Consider the following 13,345-nt stretch of genomic DNA (forward strand, 5'->3'; position numbering starts at 1 on the left):
CTTGGGCAGAGACGACCCCCAGCGTTTATTCTCGACACGATGAAGGGATCCGAGGCTCAGAACTCAACAATCACAGGGGCTCCGTGAGGAGACCATGAGGTGAAGTGAAAGGACCCTGAGGCACGGGGTGCGCACCGCGGGCGCTGCCCCCATCACCACAGGAGCCCCCCATGGCGCTCACCCCCGTGCTGGCGCTGCCTCACGGGACTTGTAGTCAGAGCTCCCCCGAACAAGGAGAGGCACCGGGGCGAGGAGCTAGGAACTACACCTCCCGGCATGAACCGAGAAGCGAGAGGGCCTGGGCGGGAGGGGAGGCGGGGACGGGCGGCGCCGCTGCTGCAGCACCCGCGGGGCCGGCGGGGCCGCGGCCCGGCTTCTCGGCCGCTTCCCCGGGGGTGAGGGGCTGCGGGGGGCTCGGGTGCCTCAGCGAGGCAGCCCCCGGGGCTTGGCGGCTCTCAGGGACCGGGGAAGGGGTGGGAGAGGCGGGGAGGGAGCCCTGAGGGCGCCGGGGAGGCTTCTGGTGGGGGGCGACTCCCGGCCCGCGGCCGGTGCTCGGCTCCTGCCTCACAGGGGGGATCCGGAGGGAGCCGCAGCTTCGTGTCTTCTGCTCTCCCCTCAGGCCGCAGAGCTGGCAGCTTGCAGGCTCCTGCCCCCAGGATGAAAGAGGGAAGGAGACAAACACGGCTCTGGCGAAAGGACAGCGGCTTGCCGAAGGGCTGCGTGAATTCTGCTTGCTCCGCTCTCCGCCAGGTATGTGCCTGTTCTGCTTTTTATTTCCATCCTCTCAAGGGATGGGTTTACTCTAAGCAGCCGCTTCTCCTCCTTGCCACGTTTACCAAGGGCTGAGCCCGCAGTGGGATCTTGCTCCTGCTTTATTTTTTGCTTCTTTTCTTCTGGGTGGCCGGCAGCAGCTGCAGCAGAGGGTGTAAATACCTCAGCAGGTGTAAATACATCAGTGGGTGTAAACACAGGTGTGTGCCTGTTCTGGAGGTGTGTTCCTGTCCTGAAGCAGGAACTGCTGCTAAGCCCTCACCTGCTGAGGTGAGAGCTGACAGAAACGCTGGGATGGATTCCTGTTGTATCACCGGAGCATAGGCCTTATGCTGAATTATTACTCGGAACTGAAACACGTGTGGCTTTTTTTTTCCCCCCCTCTGATTATTTGCTTTTTCCTCTGATTTATTTGATTTGATTTATCTCCTTGAACTGAGAAAGCAAGAAAAACAAGGGCAAAACTTCTATGTAGAGAAGGCCGTTCAGCTGCATTGGATGCTCTGTGTGTGTTTGGGCCGATTTCCCTGCAGATGCTCAACTCTGGAATTTAATTACTTGAGTAAGAAGTAAATGAGGGACTCGTTTACTGTAAATAACCCCCATTTTCGTGTTTGGAGTGATGCCACATGTCATATGGGTAGTGGAAATCAGAAAGAAACTTCAATAGCCTTGGCAGAGCTAGCAAAGCCTATTCTGAGCTTTCTTTTCTGCTCTGGCGTATGGGTGTCTGTTTTTTTACTTGGAGCAGCTAATGTCTGGTGGGCAGGTGGTGGTTCCCTTCAAGAAGTGCCTCCTGAAGGCAGACAACTACCAGAGCAGCAGGTCGAGCGTCAGGTGACTCGCATCTTAGAGGTCTTTCCCAAACTAAATGATTCCAGGATTCTATGATTTCTGTGGTGACAAGGTGTAATGAGTTCATGTAGGACTGGTAAACGTGCCTGCAACACATGTAACAGAGTTCTCTGGTCATTTAAGCATCACTACTGGTTCTGTTTCGTGAATGATAGTTCTCATGTTAAGCTTCAACAAAGTGAACGTGTTTCCCATCCCTTTCCACAGCACACCTCTGTTTTGCTGTTATGAGAATAATTTTCATAAGTGTATGTTATTGATGTTGGCTCAATTCTCTGCTCGCTGTGATGTTGCTGGGTAGTTTCCTGTGTTTTGGTGTCTGTCTGGAATGCACGTTTGAAACCATGTGATTGTGGAAGTCCTGTGCCTGGTCAGCATATAAAGAACCTTACAGTTTTCCAGCTTTGGTCTTGAGTGGCCAGTAAGGCACTGCTAGGATTGTTTGGAAGAATTGGGATTCCGTGCACAGCGTATTTCTGCTAAAACTTTGACGGAAGTCTCAGAAGTTGCAAAAACTGTGGAAATGCCACAAATGTGGTTGCAAATGTCTCCTTTCCATTTATTTGGGACCACTGTGGGCTATTCCAGGCTGCAGTACTCTCCCAAACAAGCTCACCTCTTGCCTTGCCTTTGTGAGGTGTTATTATTGGTTGCTCACAGACAAGTTGCCAGTGGCTTGGCTGAAGGTGAAGACTTTCTCCAACCTGATAGCTGGTCTCTTCTAGGTCACGTTGCCCCTGCCTGCCTGTTCCTGTTAAATCTGTTTGTTTTGCTCATCGTCTCTGATACAGAACCGCTCCCGGGCCATGGCAGGATTCAGGGTCACACTGAATGTGACCGTGCCACTTGCAGCAGTACTGATCATGCGCTTATATTCTGAGCTTCTGTATTTCAGGGACTCAGGAGTAGAATGCAGGGCTTGGTGAGCAGGCTGGTTGAGCAGGCTGAGCAGAATCCTGGTTGTTTTGTAAGGATTCTGATTCACGGCTTATCAGGGGCATTTACAGAGGGGCCTGAGTATTGCGATACAACTTGCAGCACGTTCTCACTAGAAACTCTCACTGGGGAGCCCCATAAACCCTCCGATATGTTGGTGTTGCTTTCCCCTTATTTGCTCCTTCCGTTGTTTCAAGTGTGATCAGGTCAAATCGTGTTGCTGGCTCCTCTCTGATTCCCACAGTACCTGATGATCGCATTCCTCAAGCAGTCATGTTATTGGAACAGCTGTTAGCAGAAAGAATACCTTTTCTCTTGTTCTGTTTTTCTTTTATTTTTATTTCCCCATCAAGGTTTTTGGTGGGATGCTCCTTTCCTTGACAGAGATGTCTTTCTAAGGCAGCGCTATCCTACCCGAGCAGGGAAACGTCATCTTCCCCTTCCTGGTTCTCCTGTGTGGTTTTCTTTGGAAGCAGCAGGCCTTAATCCAATAACGATCGGGCTTTGCATGCATGCAAACACTGAACTGTTCTCTCCAGAGGTACCGAGCTGATGATATCGGTGGGTCATTTGGGAGTTCTTTGCTGTCAGAATACAAGCCTCTTAAGCCAGTTCGTTTTGTGTGCAGGTGGTTGAATTTAAAAGCCTGTGCCTTTCTTACAGGCTGCTGTAAGTTATCTCCTTTATCGTGGAGCTGCGATGCAACTCCCGTTGGGGTTGGTACCTGGGAGATGTGCATCTGTGCAAAAGCAGGCAAAGAGACCTTAGATCAGAATGAACACTTCAGTTGTCTGAATAGCAAAAAAGAAAAAAAAATCTGCATAGAATAATTATAAACTGATAAAATTATATCTCTGTGTGGTAGATAACATCAGATATTTTTCTATCTTTAAGCAAAGATGGAGAAAATGGAGTCTGTTGTCTATTTCTGCTCCCTTTGTCATGAGAGCTGTAGTTTTGTTTGGAATTTCCCAGAATAAGGAAACTTGGAGCAAGGATATATGAGTTTCTTGCTGGCTCTGCCACCAATTCCATATGTAACCATGGCTCCATTCTCTATCTGTGAAGTGTTCTTGCATGCTTTAAAGCTATCCAAAGCTGAAAGATAACATCCGTACTTCTAAAATGTAGACTGGTAAGTGAATTGGTGCATGTGCTGACCCTCAAACCTTTAAGTCCGAGGAAGGAAAGTAACAGCTTACTACTCAATTTGTTCTGCTTCTATGCAGCTGATGTCTCTCTAGCCAAAGGCAGGTCAGGATAGATTAGACTTAAACCTTTTGATTTGCTTTCAGAGCACAGAAAGGGCGAGTTCTAGGCTGGAAACCAGCAGGAGAGCAGCGTTGGCCGTTCTAAAAGCCTGAAGGGGAATCTGAAAGTTGGTAGGATGAGCCATCAAGGCTCATCGGAGATTCAGAGGGTTATATGCTGCAGTTTGCTCTATGCCAGAGCCTGAGGCAGCATCTTTTCACTTTGAGAAGTTGGAAAAAGTTGGGTTCATAACTCAGATGGTCAGTAATCCTGTTGTGTCACCACCAAGGGCTCCCGAGTCTAAATACCTATGAACAACCTTGTCACAGAACCACAACGGTGTGTTTTCCAAAACACCGCTCACTCTGCGCTGGGTCTCGACACCACCAGCTGTGGGCCAGTTACATATTGCTCAGAGCAACGTCAAAGTAAGAATACAGTTGAAATCTGAAAGCAGGAGAGACTTCTGGATGTTGGAATATGTTTCTGTGTGGTACTGCGTGCTGAGGGGATTGAAAATAGGGCTGGAAGGGATTTTCAAGAGGCTGCCTCATCCTCCTTTTGCCAAAGGGCTCAATAAGCTCCACCTAAGCCATTCCTGATAGTGATGTCGAGCTTGTACTGTAACAGATTTTTCCCTGGATGAGTTGGATTTGGGTTTATGAAATCTGCTCTTGAGGAAAAAGTAGATGCTGCTCAGCCCCAGCTACTGAGCTTTTCAAGGCTTTAGGCAGCAATCTGCAAACTGTCAGGTCCAATTAAAGCAAATGGCTGGAGCTGATGTGTTTTTCTCCCTCCTGGAGAGAACACAGTTCATCAAAAGCCAGAAGGAAATTTCATCAGGCTCATGAGCAATTATCTTAGGGGATGTAGTAAGAGAGAGACACCAGATTCCCAGTGTGAACTTTCCCTTATCGTCACCCTTAATTCTCCAGTGAGCAAATGAACAGCGATCCCACGGGTTTCAAGTTTTTGAAGTTTTTGTTGGATTTGGCTGCGGGTGATTTGTAAATAGGAATTTCAAACGCATCTGACTTGGCAAAAGGTATTCCACCTCTCTGTGGTGCGCCACGACGTCTGTTGTGGGAAGCTTGTGACAGCTGTTTATTTTTGATTGACCTGTGGTGTTTCCTGAAGGCTGTGTTCTCATCTGTATGGGCTAAAGCAAATATTGACCCACTCGCAACTCCGTGGATTTCATCAGCCTGGTCCATTAGTCAGCACTGAGCTGATTCATTAAAAAATAGTACTTAAACCCAAGAAATTTAACTTTTGGAACAAGGAGAAGAGAAGATAACCCTGCAGGTTGTTTTTTTTTAAATACCATCAGAATTTTAAATACCAACCAGAATGCTGGCAGCAAGCTTCTGAGCAGGATTTGCACATAACTACTGTTACTACATCTTAATAAATTGTCTGGTGCTTCTTTTAGGCCGGTATCCTTTATCAAGGCAAAAGAATAGAAAGGCAGGATGATAACCACAAAAAGTATTGCTCCTCCAACTTGCGAAGGGAACATTGCCTTCCCTTCTCACCAGGACGACTTGGTGCTAGAATACAATCAGTGTAAATTGAATGCAAAATTCAGCGTAGACCAAACGGATCAATAGGCTGGCATTTGTATAGGACAAGTGTTGATTGTAGAGGTGAAAAGCAGGCTTTAAGCATGACGGCTGGCTCGTTATTTTTAGCATTTCCTCGCTCTGTGTCCCAGTATTTCAGGATGTGTGCCTGCTCTTACACAAAATAATTAGTGAGGCTGAAATGACAAGATGTTAATCCCCGAGTGAAGGCATATTAATCACCTGCTTTATTCTGTTTATGTAATACAGTTCAATATACTGCGAGAGCAGGTGAGGTTTGGGGTATGGTTCAGCCTCATTCAGGCTTTTTCATGGCTGATTGGTTTTACAAGGCAGCTAGCCCGCTTCTAATTTTTCTTTCTGCTGAGAATAGTTTGTCAGTAGGGATGGCTTCATTTATCTGATATTGATATTTAACCCACGGAAGCATCATCTGCTCTTCTCTTCCACTCCGTGCCAGTGATGCCATTTTGCAAAATTTAGACGAAGCAGAAATGCTGACAGCAGGAGAAAAAATATCCCCGTCTTCGGTGAGCCACGAAGCAAAGCGGCAGGGAGACGCTGTGGCTTAGCAGGGGAGGAGAGGGTGATTCCCTCCGGATCTGCAAATTCTTTCGGTGGCATAAGGAGGAATTCCACGGGCTTGGGCTGATTCTCAGTGGTTAAGTTTGTGGCATAATGCCTGAGGTGGTGTCACGCTTCTGCGTTAGAAGATCTGCTCGGCCTGGGAGCAAAGAGCCTGTATCTTCTGTGCTCTTTGTGTCAGCCACGGGAGATGGAGCCTCAGAACAGGTAACAGCGCTGGGGTAATACACTTGGTGCTTGCTGTTGGTTCCTGCTAAGAGGAACGTGCTTTTGGCCAGAAAATAGCTTGTTCTGTTTGTGTTTTACTAAGGTACCTGCCACCAGTTTACGCTAGAGCATTGTTCAGAAGGTTAGCCTTAGTGGCAAAATTAAGGTAGGACCACACTGCTGAGGTTTCAATTGTTTCTTTTTTTAATTATACTTAGTTAGAACCAGATGGCTGTTTTAAAGGGAGCAGTGCTGTCAGGGTTGGGGGCCATCCCTGTCTTTTTTGGACTTGGTCTGATATCGCTGACATTGTTTTATGACTTGGAAGCGTTTGGCTTTGCCTTGCCAGCCCTTGGGTCCGATCTGCACCATGTGCAGTGGCAGTGCAGCTCCTGCTTGCTCTACTCCACCACCCAGCCCCTGTTCTTCAGCCTGAGCGGATAAACAAGACCTGAGCAGACAGCGCAGCTCTTTGTATGAGCATGGGCTGCGGAGTGAGATCTGGGGAACAATACACAACAACGTGGGTCTGACTGCATGCCCTGCCACAGCAAGGAGCGGGACTGGCACCAGTGCTGTGCTAGGAGGCAGTGCTAGAGCCCAGTGTTTGTGCATTAAGGATGTATTGAAAGCACAAAATCTTTATTGTGCGTTGCAATTTAATATTAGCCCTTATACTAGAGGTACTTTTCTCATTTGGTAGGGTTTTACGCAATTTTTTCAGCAAATGATTTAGCACAACTGATTTTATAATAAATGTCTGCATAAAAGAGATGGAGGCTTTCTCTGCGGCCTTTTGTTTCTTTTACAGCCAGCCTGGGCATCTAAGGGAGGAAGCTTGTGCTCTTGCTGCCATATTATAAATTCCAAATACAGGCAAAACCTAAACCCAACTTTTGCCCATAAATGACTCCTTCAGAGGCCAGTTTATGGGTTAGGTAGATGCCTGTTGCACTCCTACGTAAGTGGACAGTCACTTGTATATTAGGGCTGCAAGCGTTACGAGAGAAAGTAGTACCTGCAACATCACAGGGCCAATTGGAAAGGGATTTTTTCAGAGCATCTTAAAAATACTGCTCTGATTACTTGAGATAAATGCCATATTGCTCTTAGGTATGCTTATATGTCTGGCTTTTCTTAAAACAGGCATTAAAATGCTAGTGAAAGACTTGTGTGGAGATACAGCCTTGGTTTGCCTATCGTTTCAGATTGACAGGATGTCTTTACACCTGTTGGTGCTACAATTTTAGCCCAGAACTATGTAGGTGCTGTGTGTGAAGGAACACAGCTGGAACAAGCAGCAGGCTGGCCAGAAGGCACCATTACCAGGCAGCTTAGAGGAGATCTGCTAAGAAGTTAAGGATTTTTGGTCTTTGTATGGTGGTAAGTCAAAAAGACTGTTTTCTGCTCTGCTCTCACTTAACAGTGAGTGTATTCAGCTGTGGGAGTAGCCTTGAGAGAAATTAGACTGGGTTCTGCTGGGAGAGCACACCTATTTCTGCTGTTGTGCTGTCCTGGGGTCTTACTGCTTGCTGAGGAGGAAGAAAAGCGAAGGCTAGGTCTGAATTTGGGTTTGTTGGCGTGAGAGCTCGCTTTGGTAATGAGTAACTGAGCAGCTTGGAGCCTTAGTCAGAGGTATTTGATCCTGGTTGTTGTCTGTGAGTAAAGGATCTCTAATAGGAAAGTGTTTATTTCTGGTTTGCAGCTAGGGAAACTGGGGTGGGGAACAATAGTTACTTGTGCAGATAGCTAGTGAACTGGCGCTGGTTTCACACTTCTTGTGTCAGGAAAGGGGGAAAATTCAGTCAAATCCCACTTCTGTAGGGCGTAAGAGTAGCATGGAAAAGAGTCCTGCCAAAAACCAGCTGCACTGGCACAGCCATTCATAAGCCAGGAGGAGCTGGCTTAATTTAGCCATTACGTTTAAGTTGTTTAGAGGCCTTTGTTACCAGTGTGGGGACATAAAAAAGTAAATCTTGAACCTTTACACCAGTGGTAGCCGATCGATCTTAATGTTTTGAACCCCGACTTGAACTGCAGACCTCTGTTCTTGGGTAGAATCCTGCTGAAATGACCAACGAGGCCAGCAAGGTCACAACCAGCTCCTCTCAGAGGGTTGTTGCTGAATTGTCTCCTGAAGAGTGAGCGCCACCGCGCCGACCGCTTGCTTGTGCTGCAGTGAGGTTATTCTGGATTTCTGCTGATGCAGGCGGCGCTGGGGACGTGCTCTGTTCCTGTCTGCCTGCATCGTGTGCCTGTAAACATCTCCTGGTGCTTGCCCAGTCTGCGCTGGGACCAAGAGAGGGTAAAGCAAGTGGCGTTGGTCTTGACACAGACCTCATGGGCTTGCGGTTATTTTTGAGATGTCAAGTGAAGAATGCCTTGGCTGCTTGCTCTGTTTCTCTCTTCCCTGAGAGAGATGAGCCGAGGATCAAAGAGCAAAGCACAAACCCACTCTTTTATGAGAGGGGAACTCAGGGCAGGAGGGTGGGTCTTAGAAAACAGGATGTAAAACTCCCCAGATCCTCTTCTAATTAAAAGAAGCTTATTTACCCGCCTCCCAGTCGTGCTGAGGATGCAAGAGCTTAATTCTCTCGCTTGCTTCTCGGTACACCCGGTGCAAAAGGTCGTGTGGAAGGATGGGTTTATGGCTGCGTGGTGCTGCCGTGGGCGCAGTGTGAATGCACCGGGTGTCAAATAAGCCAGTAGTTTCAGGGAGCGTCCTCCCTGCTTTTGGCAGGCAAAGGACACCGTGTTTTCTCCTCCTAGCAGCGTTACGTCTTTTCTGTCCCTGGGTGGGAATTTATGGCAGAAATCTTGCCTCCCAGAACAACCACGAGGCTGTCACCCTCTGCTGTCTGGCCTGCGTGCCCAGTGGGGGTGTTTGTGTCGAGCTCTGTGCTGCCTGAAGCCGGGGATTCCCAGCCTGCAGCCCTGTGGGTCCGGACACACACACTGCAGCCCACGCGAGTCTGGTGCTCCTGGGAGGCTGCCAAAGAGCAAGAGGAGGACGAGGAGCAGGCAGCTTGACCCCTGTGGTAGGTTTTGGGTGCTGCAGATCGTCAGCAATTGGACGTGCAATGAGGAGAAGTCAGAAACCAGCAATAAGAGACGGGAGATGATGTTATTTCCCCAAATGCTTCGTGCAGTGACGACTTCTTGTGGGGCTTGTGAATTACCGGCTGGGGATGATGGATGTTTCACGCTCGAGTGAAGTTATTAAAAATAATTCCACAGCTCGTGTGAGCTGCTGTGGAAAGGGCCCAGTAATAAAAGTTCTGCTGCAGCCGTCTCCACGTGAGGTCCCAGAGGGTGTTAAGGAGCCAGGGACTCCAGAGGAGCATCAAAACCTGAGCTTTGCGAGCTTGTGCTGCCCTTCTGAAAAAAAAACAAACAGCATTTGCCATGGCCCAGGGCACTTAAGGAAGCATCCTTAGGATTGGCAGAGCTCCCTCAGGTGAAGTGAGGTGTCTTCCTCCCAGAAGACAATTCTAACTGCAGAATACATCTCAGAAGGAGAAGGAAAAAAAAAAAAAAAGAGGAGTGGGGGGAAAGAAACAGCTGCCTCTTCCTCTGTTTACCATGCTGTTGAAATAACCTGATAACCACGTTACGTGCGTGGGTTTTGCCAACCTGCTTACACCATCGCTCAGCTCTGTTTGCCGTGTATCCAGTAGAGCAGCAACCTTTGCCTCTTACAAGCCGTGTGCGGGGCTGCCTCTGGAGCACCTCTACCAGCAGCACGGTGTTTGACTGTTAGCAAAGAAACGTTGCAGACTGAAGGCACTTTCCCTTTGTTCCAGTTAAATATTACTTTTATTTCCTAAGAGTGGTTTGATTACACCTGGGCTGTGCTTTTCCATGTCACAGTAGATGAGGTCAGAACATTAGGTCAGGATTCAGAGACATGTTTGTGTTTTATGATGGATTATTTGTTCAGAGCTCTCTTTAAACTCCTCTGGGAAGCTGTTGTTTTCTCTAAACGGTTTCTGGCAGCTACACCTATCCTTCCCTGGAATCATTTACACTCAAACAGCTTCGAGGGAGGAGCAGGAGTATTTGTTTCAATGGGTGAAACATTTCCACTTAGGAAGTAAATAATACTGGTCTCTAGCATGATTTAGACCACATGTGTGTTGTAATTCATCTCCTAAAGACTTCAAATGCTTTTTCCTCTTGTTACAATGCACTGCCCTGCAGATTAAGTGGAATGCGGTGCCTTTGGTGCTTTCTTGGGTGAAAAGAGAAGATTGGCATTAAGAAGTCAGCCTTCAGATCAGCGAGCAGATTACATGAGGGTCACTGCAGCCCGGAACAGCATTAACCAGCACTCAGCATCACAAGGGTACAGTTAAATTGCGGCAGCTTTCCTGGGTGGTGGAGTCCTGGACATAAGCTCAGAGCCGTGGGATGAGTCCATGTGCAGCTCCTTCGTAAGGGGAACCTGCAGAACCCAGGGAAGCTCAATGCATGGGGCAGCAGTAAAACTGTTTCCATCCACATCCAGCTTCTTACGGGCTACAGATGAGGTGGATTTTTGTCCTTGCAGCTTGGTAGTTGGGGCATCAACAGAGATTGCATTCCTGGCCTGTAATTACAGAACTGCCAGTAGGCAGCCAAGTGTTTTCTATAAAGTGGAAAAAACTTCGTTAAAGCAGTGAAAGCTCTTGGTTAAAGTTACTGCTAGTAAGGCATCCATTTTATTCAGAATCATCTAGGTTGGAAAACCCCTTCAAGATCATCGAGCCCAACCGTTAACCAAGCACTGCCGAGTCTGCCGTTTCTCTCTGATCTGGAGGAGGAGCAGATCATGCAAATCTCCTTAGGTTTTGCAATGCTTTTTTAAAAAGGATATTCTGTCTCTTCATTTCCTAAAAGCAATAACCAGCGGTGCACCTTAAACTCAGCAATGTTGCGTCCACCTCCGCAAAGGTCTAAATGAAAGCGTTGCCCAAGGCATCTTTTAGGGATGATTGGAAGTAAAGATGCCACAAAGTTCACAAGGACGTTTCCTTTTGCTGTTTGGATGTGACAGTGATGTGCAGCAGAAAAAGCCTGAGGCTGGGGAGATGCTAAAGCTGAACAGAAATCCGGCTCTCTGCATGTTAGAAACTTCATTTTGCATCACATTACTCCTCCATACATTTAAAAGGGGATGTTTGGCTGGGGGAAGAGTTTATTTTTAGCCCTGGGTGGTTTTGGTTGCTTTATTGGTAGGCGGCAGCGTTAGCTGCGCGGCACAGAGCTGCTCCTGCTGCCACGTCTGGGTGCACATCCTATGAGCTTGGTGGCAGCTCTGTCAGCCTGGTGAGAGCTGGCTGTGTGTCGTGGCACTCGGTAAGATTTGCTGTGCTTTTGGAACCTGCACAGTTTGGCCCTTGGCATTCTGCATTTTTGATATATGTGGGTTTTTTCCCAAGTATTTCACAAAATTTGGGGTGTTAGAGCTTGAAGTGGAGACCCAGGGATGCCCAAAGGTAAAAGGACGCTACAGTAGATTTTTCCTGAGCTCTGAGAGGAGCTTGGCCCTAAAATTCAAAAGCTGTATTCCTCCGTCATCTTCTAAAAAAGACATCTCTAAATCCACAAACCAGACTGACAATCTGTGATTGAATTCAGAGCTGTGGATGTGCTGCATCCATGTGGTGTTCACCTCATTTACCAATTGTCATGGCAACACTTGGGGAGGCTATCCCAAGCTTTTCCTGCAGTGCTCGCTGCAGATTAGCTGCCCACCCTTTCCTGTTCCTGCTCTAGCTAGAATAGCAACAAAGGTTGACATTTCTCTAACACTGGCTCTTGTTTTAAAACTGCTGTTGCTTTTGGAAGACAGTTACATATTGCTTTTCTCTGCATCTTTAAGGCTTCCTGTATCTCAAAATCAATCACAAACTTTCTGGGCAAGATGAACACAGCGCTGCAGTATCATTTGAAAAGATGTATGTGAAGTCTTCATCAAAAATCGAGCTCTGTTTGAATAAAATACAGATTTATCTACTCGGCATGTCAGGCCTAGTCTGTGGCCGGGTTGTTTGGGGCAGGGAGCATGTTTCTTGCCATTTTGACTCTTTGTGGAGTTGATGTTAAGTTCACCTGTAGTGCTATGGCGAAGCAGGACTTCCAATTTCTTGCTAAAGGCAGCTGTCATTTTCTAAAACAGCAGCTGGACTGCAATCAAGACTGAAGCTGAATAGAAGGTAATCAGGATGCATCTCGGTAATCTTTTTACACAGCATTTCATTTGATGGTGTTTACAGCAGAGTGGGATAAGTACTTCAAGGTGGGCTTTGAGCTGTTTTCGTTTGGGAAGTGGAATCTAGAAAACCTTCTGGCCCTGCTAACGGAGCAAGAGTTTGTGCACCAAGGGCATGAGCTGAAATGGGATCTGCTCGCCTTGCTCTGAGGGCTGTGATGTTTGGAGTGACACCACTTAATGCCACGTTGTCTTCCCAGGTGTGCTGAACATGCTGCTGCTGCTGCTGCTGCTGGATGAGTTGCTGCCGCCCATCTCCCAGAGCTGCTGCGTGAAGGATTTCTGAGGGTTGCTGTGCAGAGCGATGGACTCGGACCCCTATGCCAGCATGCAGGTTGGGATGCGGGTGGTTCGCGGAGTGGACTGGAAGTGGGGCAGCCAGGACAGTGGCGAAGGGAACGTTGGGACCGTGGTGGAGATCGGTCGCACAGGCAGCCCAACCACTCCGGATAAAACTGTGGTCGTGCAGTGGGATCAGGGCAACAGAACCAACTATCGGACGGGATTTCAAGGAGCTTATGACCTTCTTCTGTACGATAATGCACAAATAGGTAAGTGTGGCACGGACAAGAAGCACAAGGATGTGCTGTAATGCCATCTTCAGCATGTGGAACCTGCCTTACCTGCTAACTGGCACCTGAGCCTTTTGCAACTACGTTGTAATGAATATTTGAGTTCAGTTGTGCTACTTTTCTATGGCAGGACCACGGAAAGGCATTGAAATTGAGCAAGATAATTCAGAACAAATGAGATGTCTTCTTAGATCAATATTAATTCTTTTGGTTCCCTTGTTTAGGCTTTGTATCTGAAACGTACTGAGCTTCATTGTCAATTGTTTGTGCAGAACAAGCTCCCAAGTGTTATTTGAGCTAAGTAGAATTTATATTGCCTGTTTTGCATAGTA

At 47.6% G+C, this 13,345-nt stretch overlaps 1 protein-coding gene across 2 annotated transcripts in view; it reads left to right on the plus strand.

Annotated features, from left to right (window-relative positions):
• Positions 1–328: 328 nt before the first annotated feature.
• MIB2 (MIB E3 ubiquitin protein ligase 2) overlaps positions 329–13,345 on the plus strand; it is a 40,320-nt gene continuing 27,303 nt past the window's right edge. For both annotated transcript variants that reach the window (XM_082776744.1, XM_082776745.1), the window contains exons 1-3: positions 329–395; positions 620–750; positions 12,642–12,992. In XM_082776744.1, the coding sequence (XP_082632870.1) occupies positions 12,746–12,992 (247 nt within the window). In that variant the 5' untranslated portion in view covers positions 329–395; positions 620–750; positions 12,642–12,745. The remainder of the gene's footprint in view (positions 396–619; positions 751–12,641; positions 12,993–13,345) is intronic.

This window comes from Aythya marila (genome assembly GCF_965140915.1).
Source record: "Aythya marila genome assembly, chromosome: 21".
NCBI classification, from domain to species: domain Eukaryota; kingdom Metazoa; phylum Chordata; class Aves; order Anseriformes; family Anatidae; genus Aythya; species Aythya marila.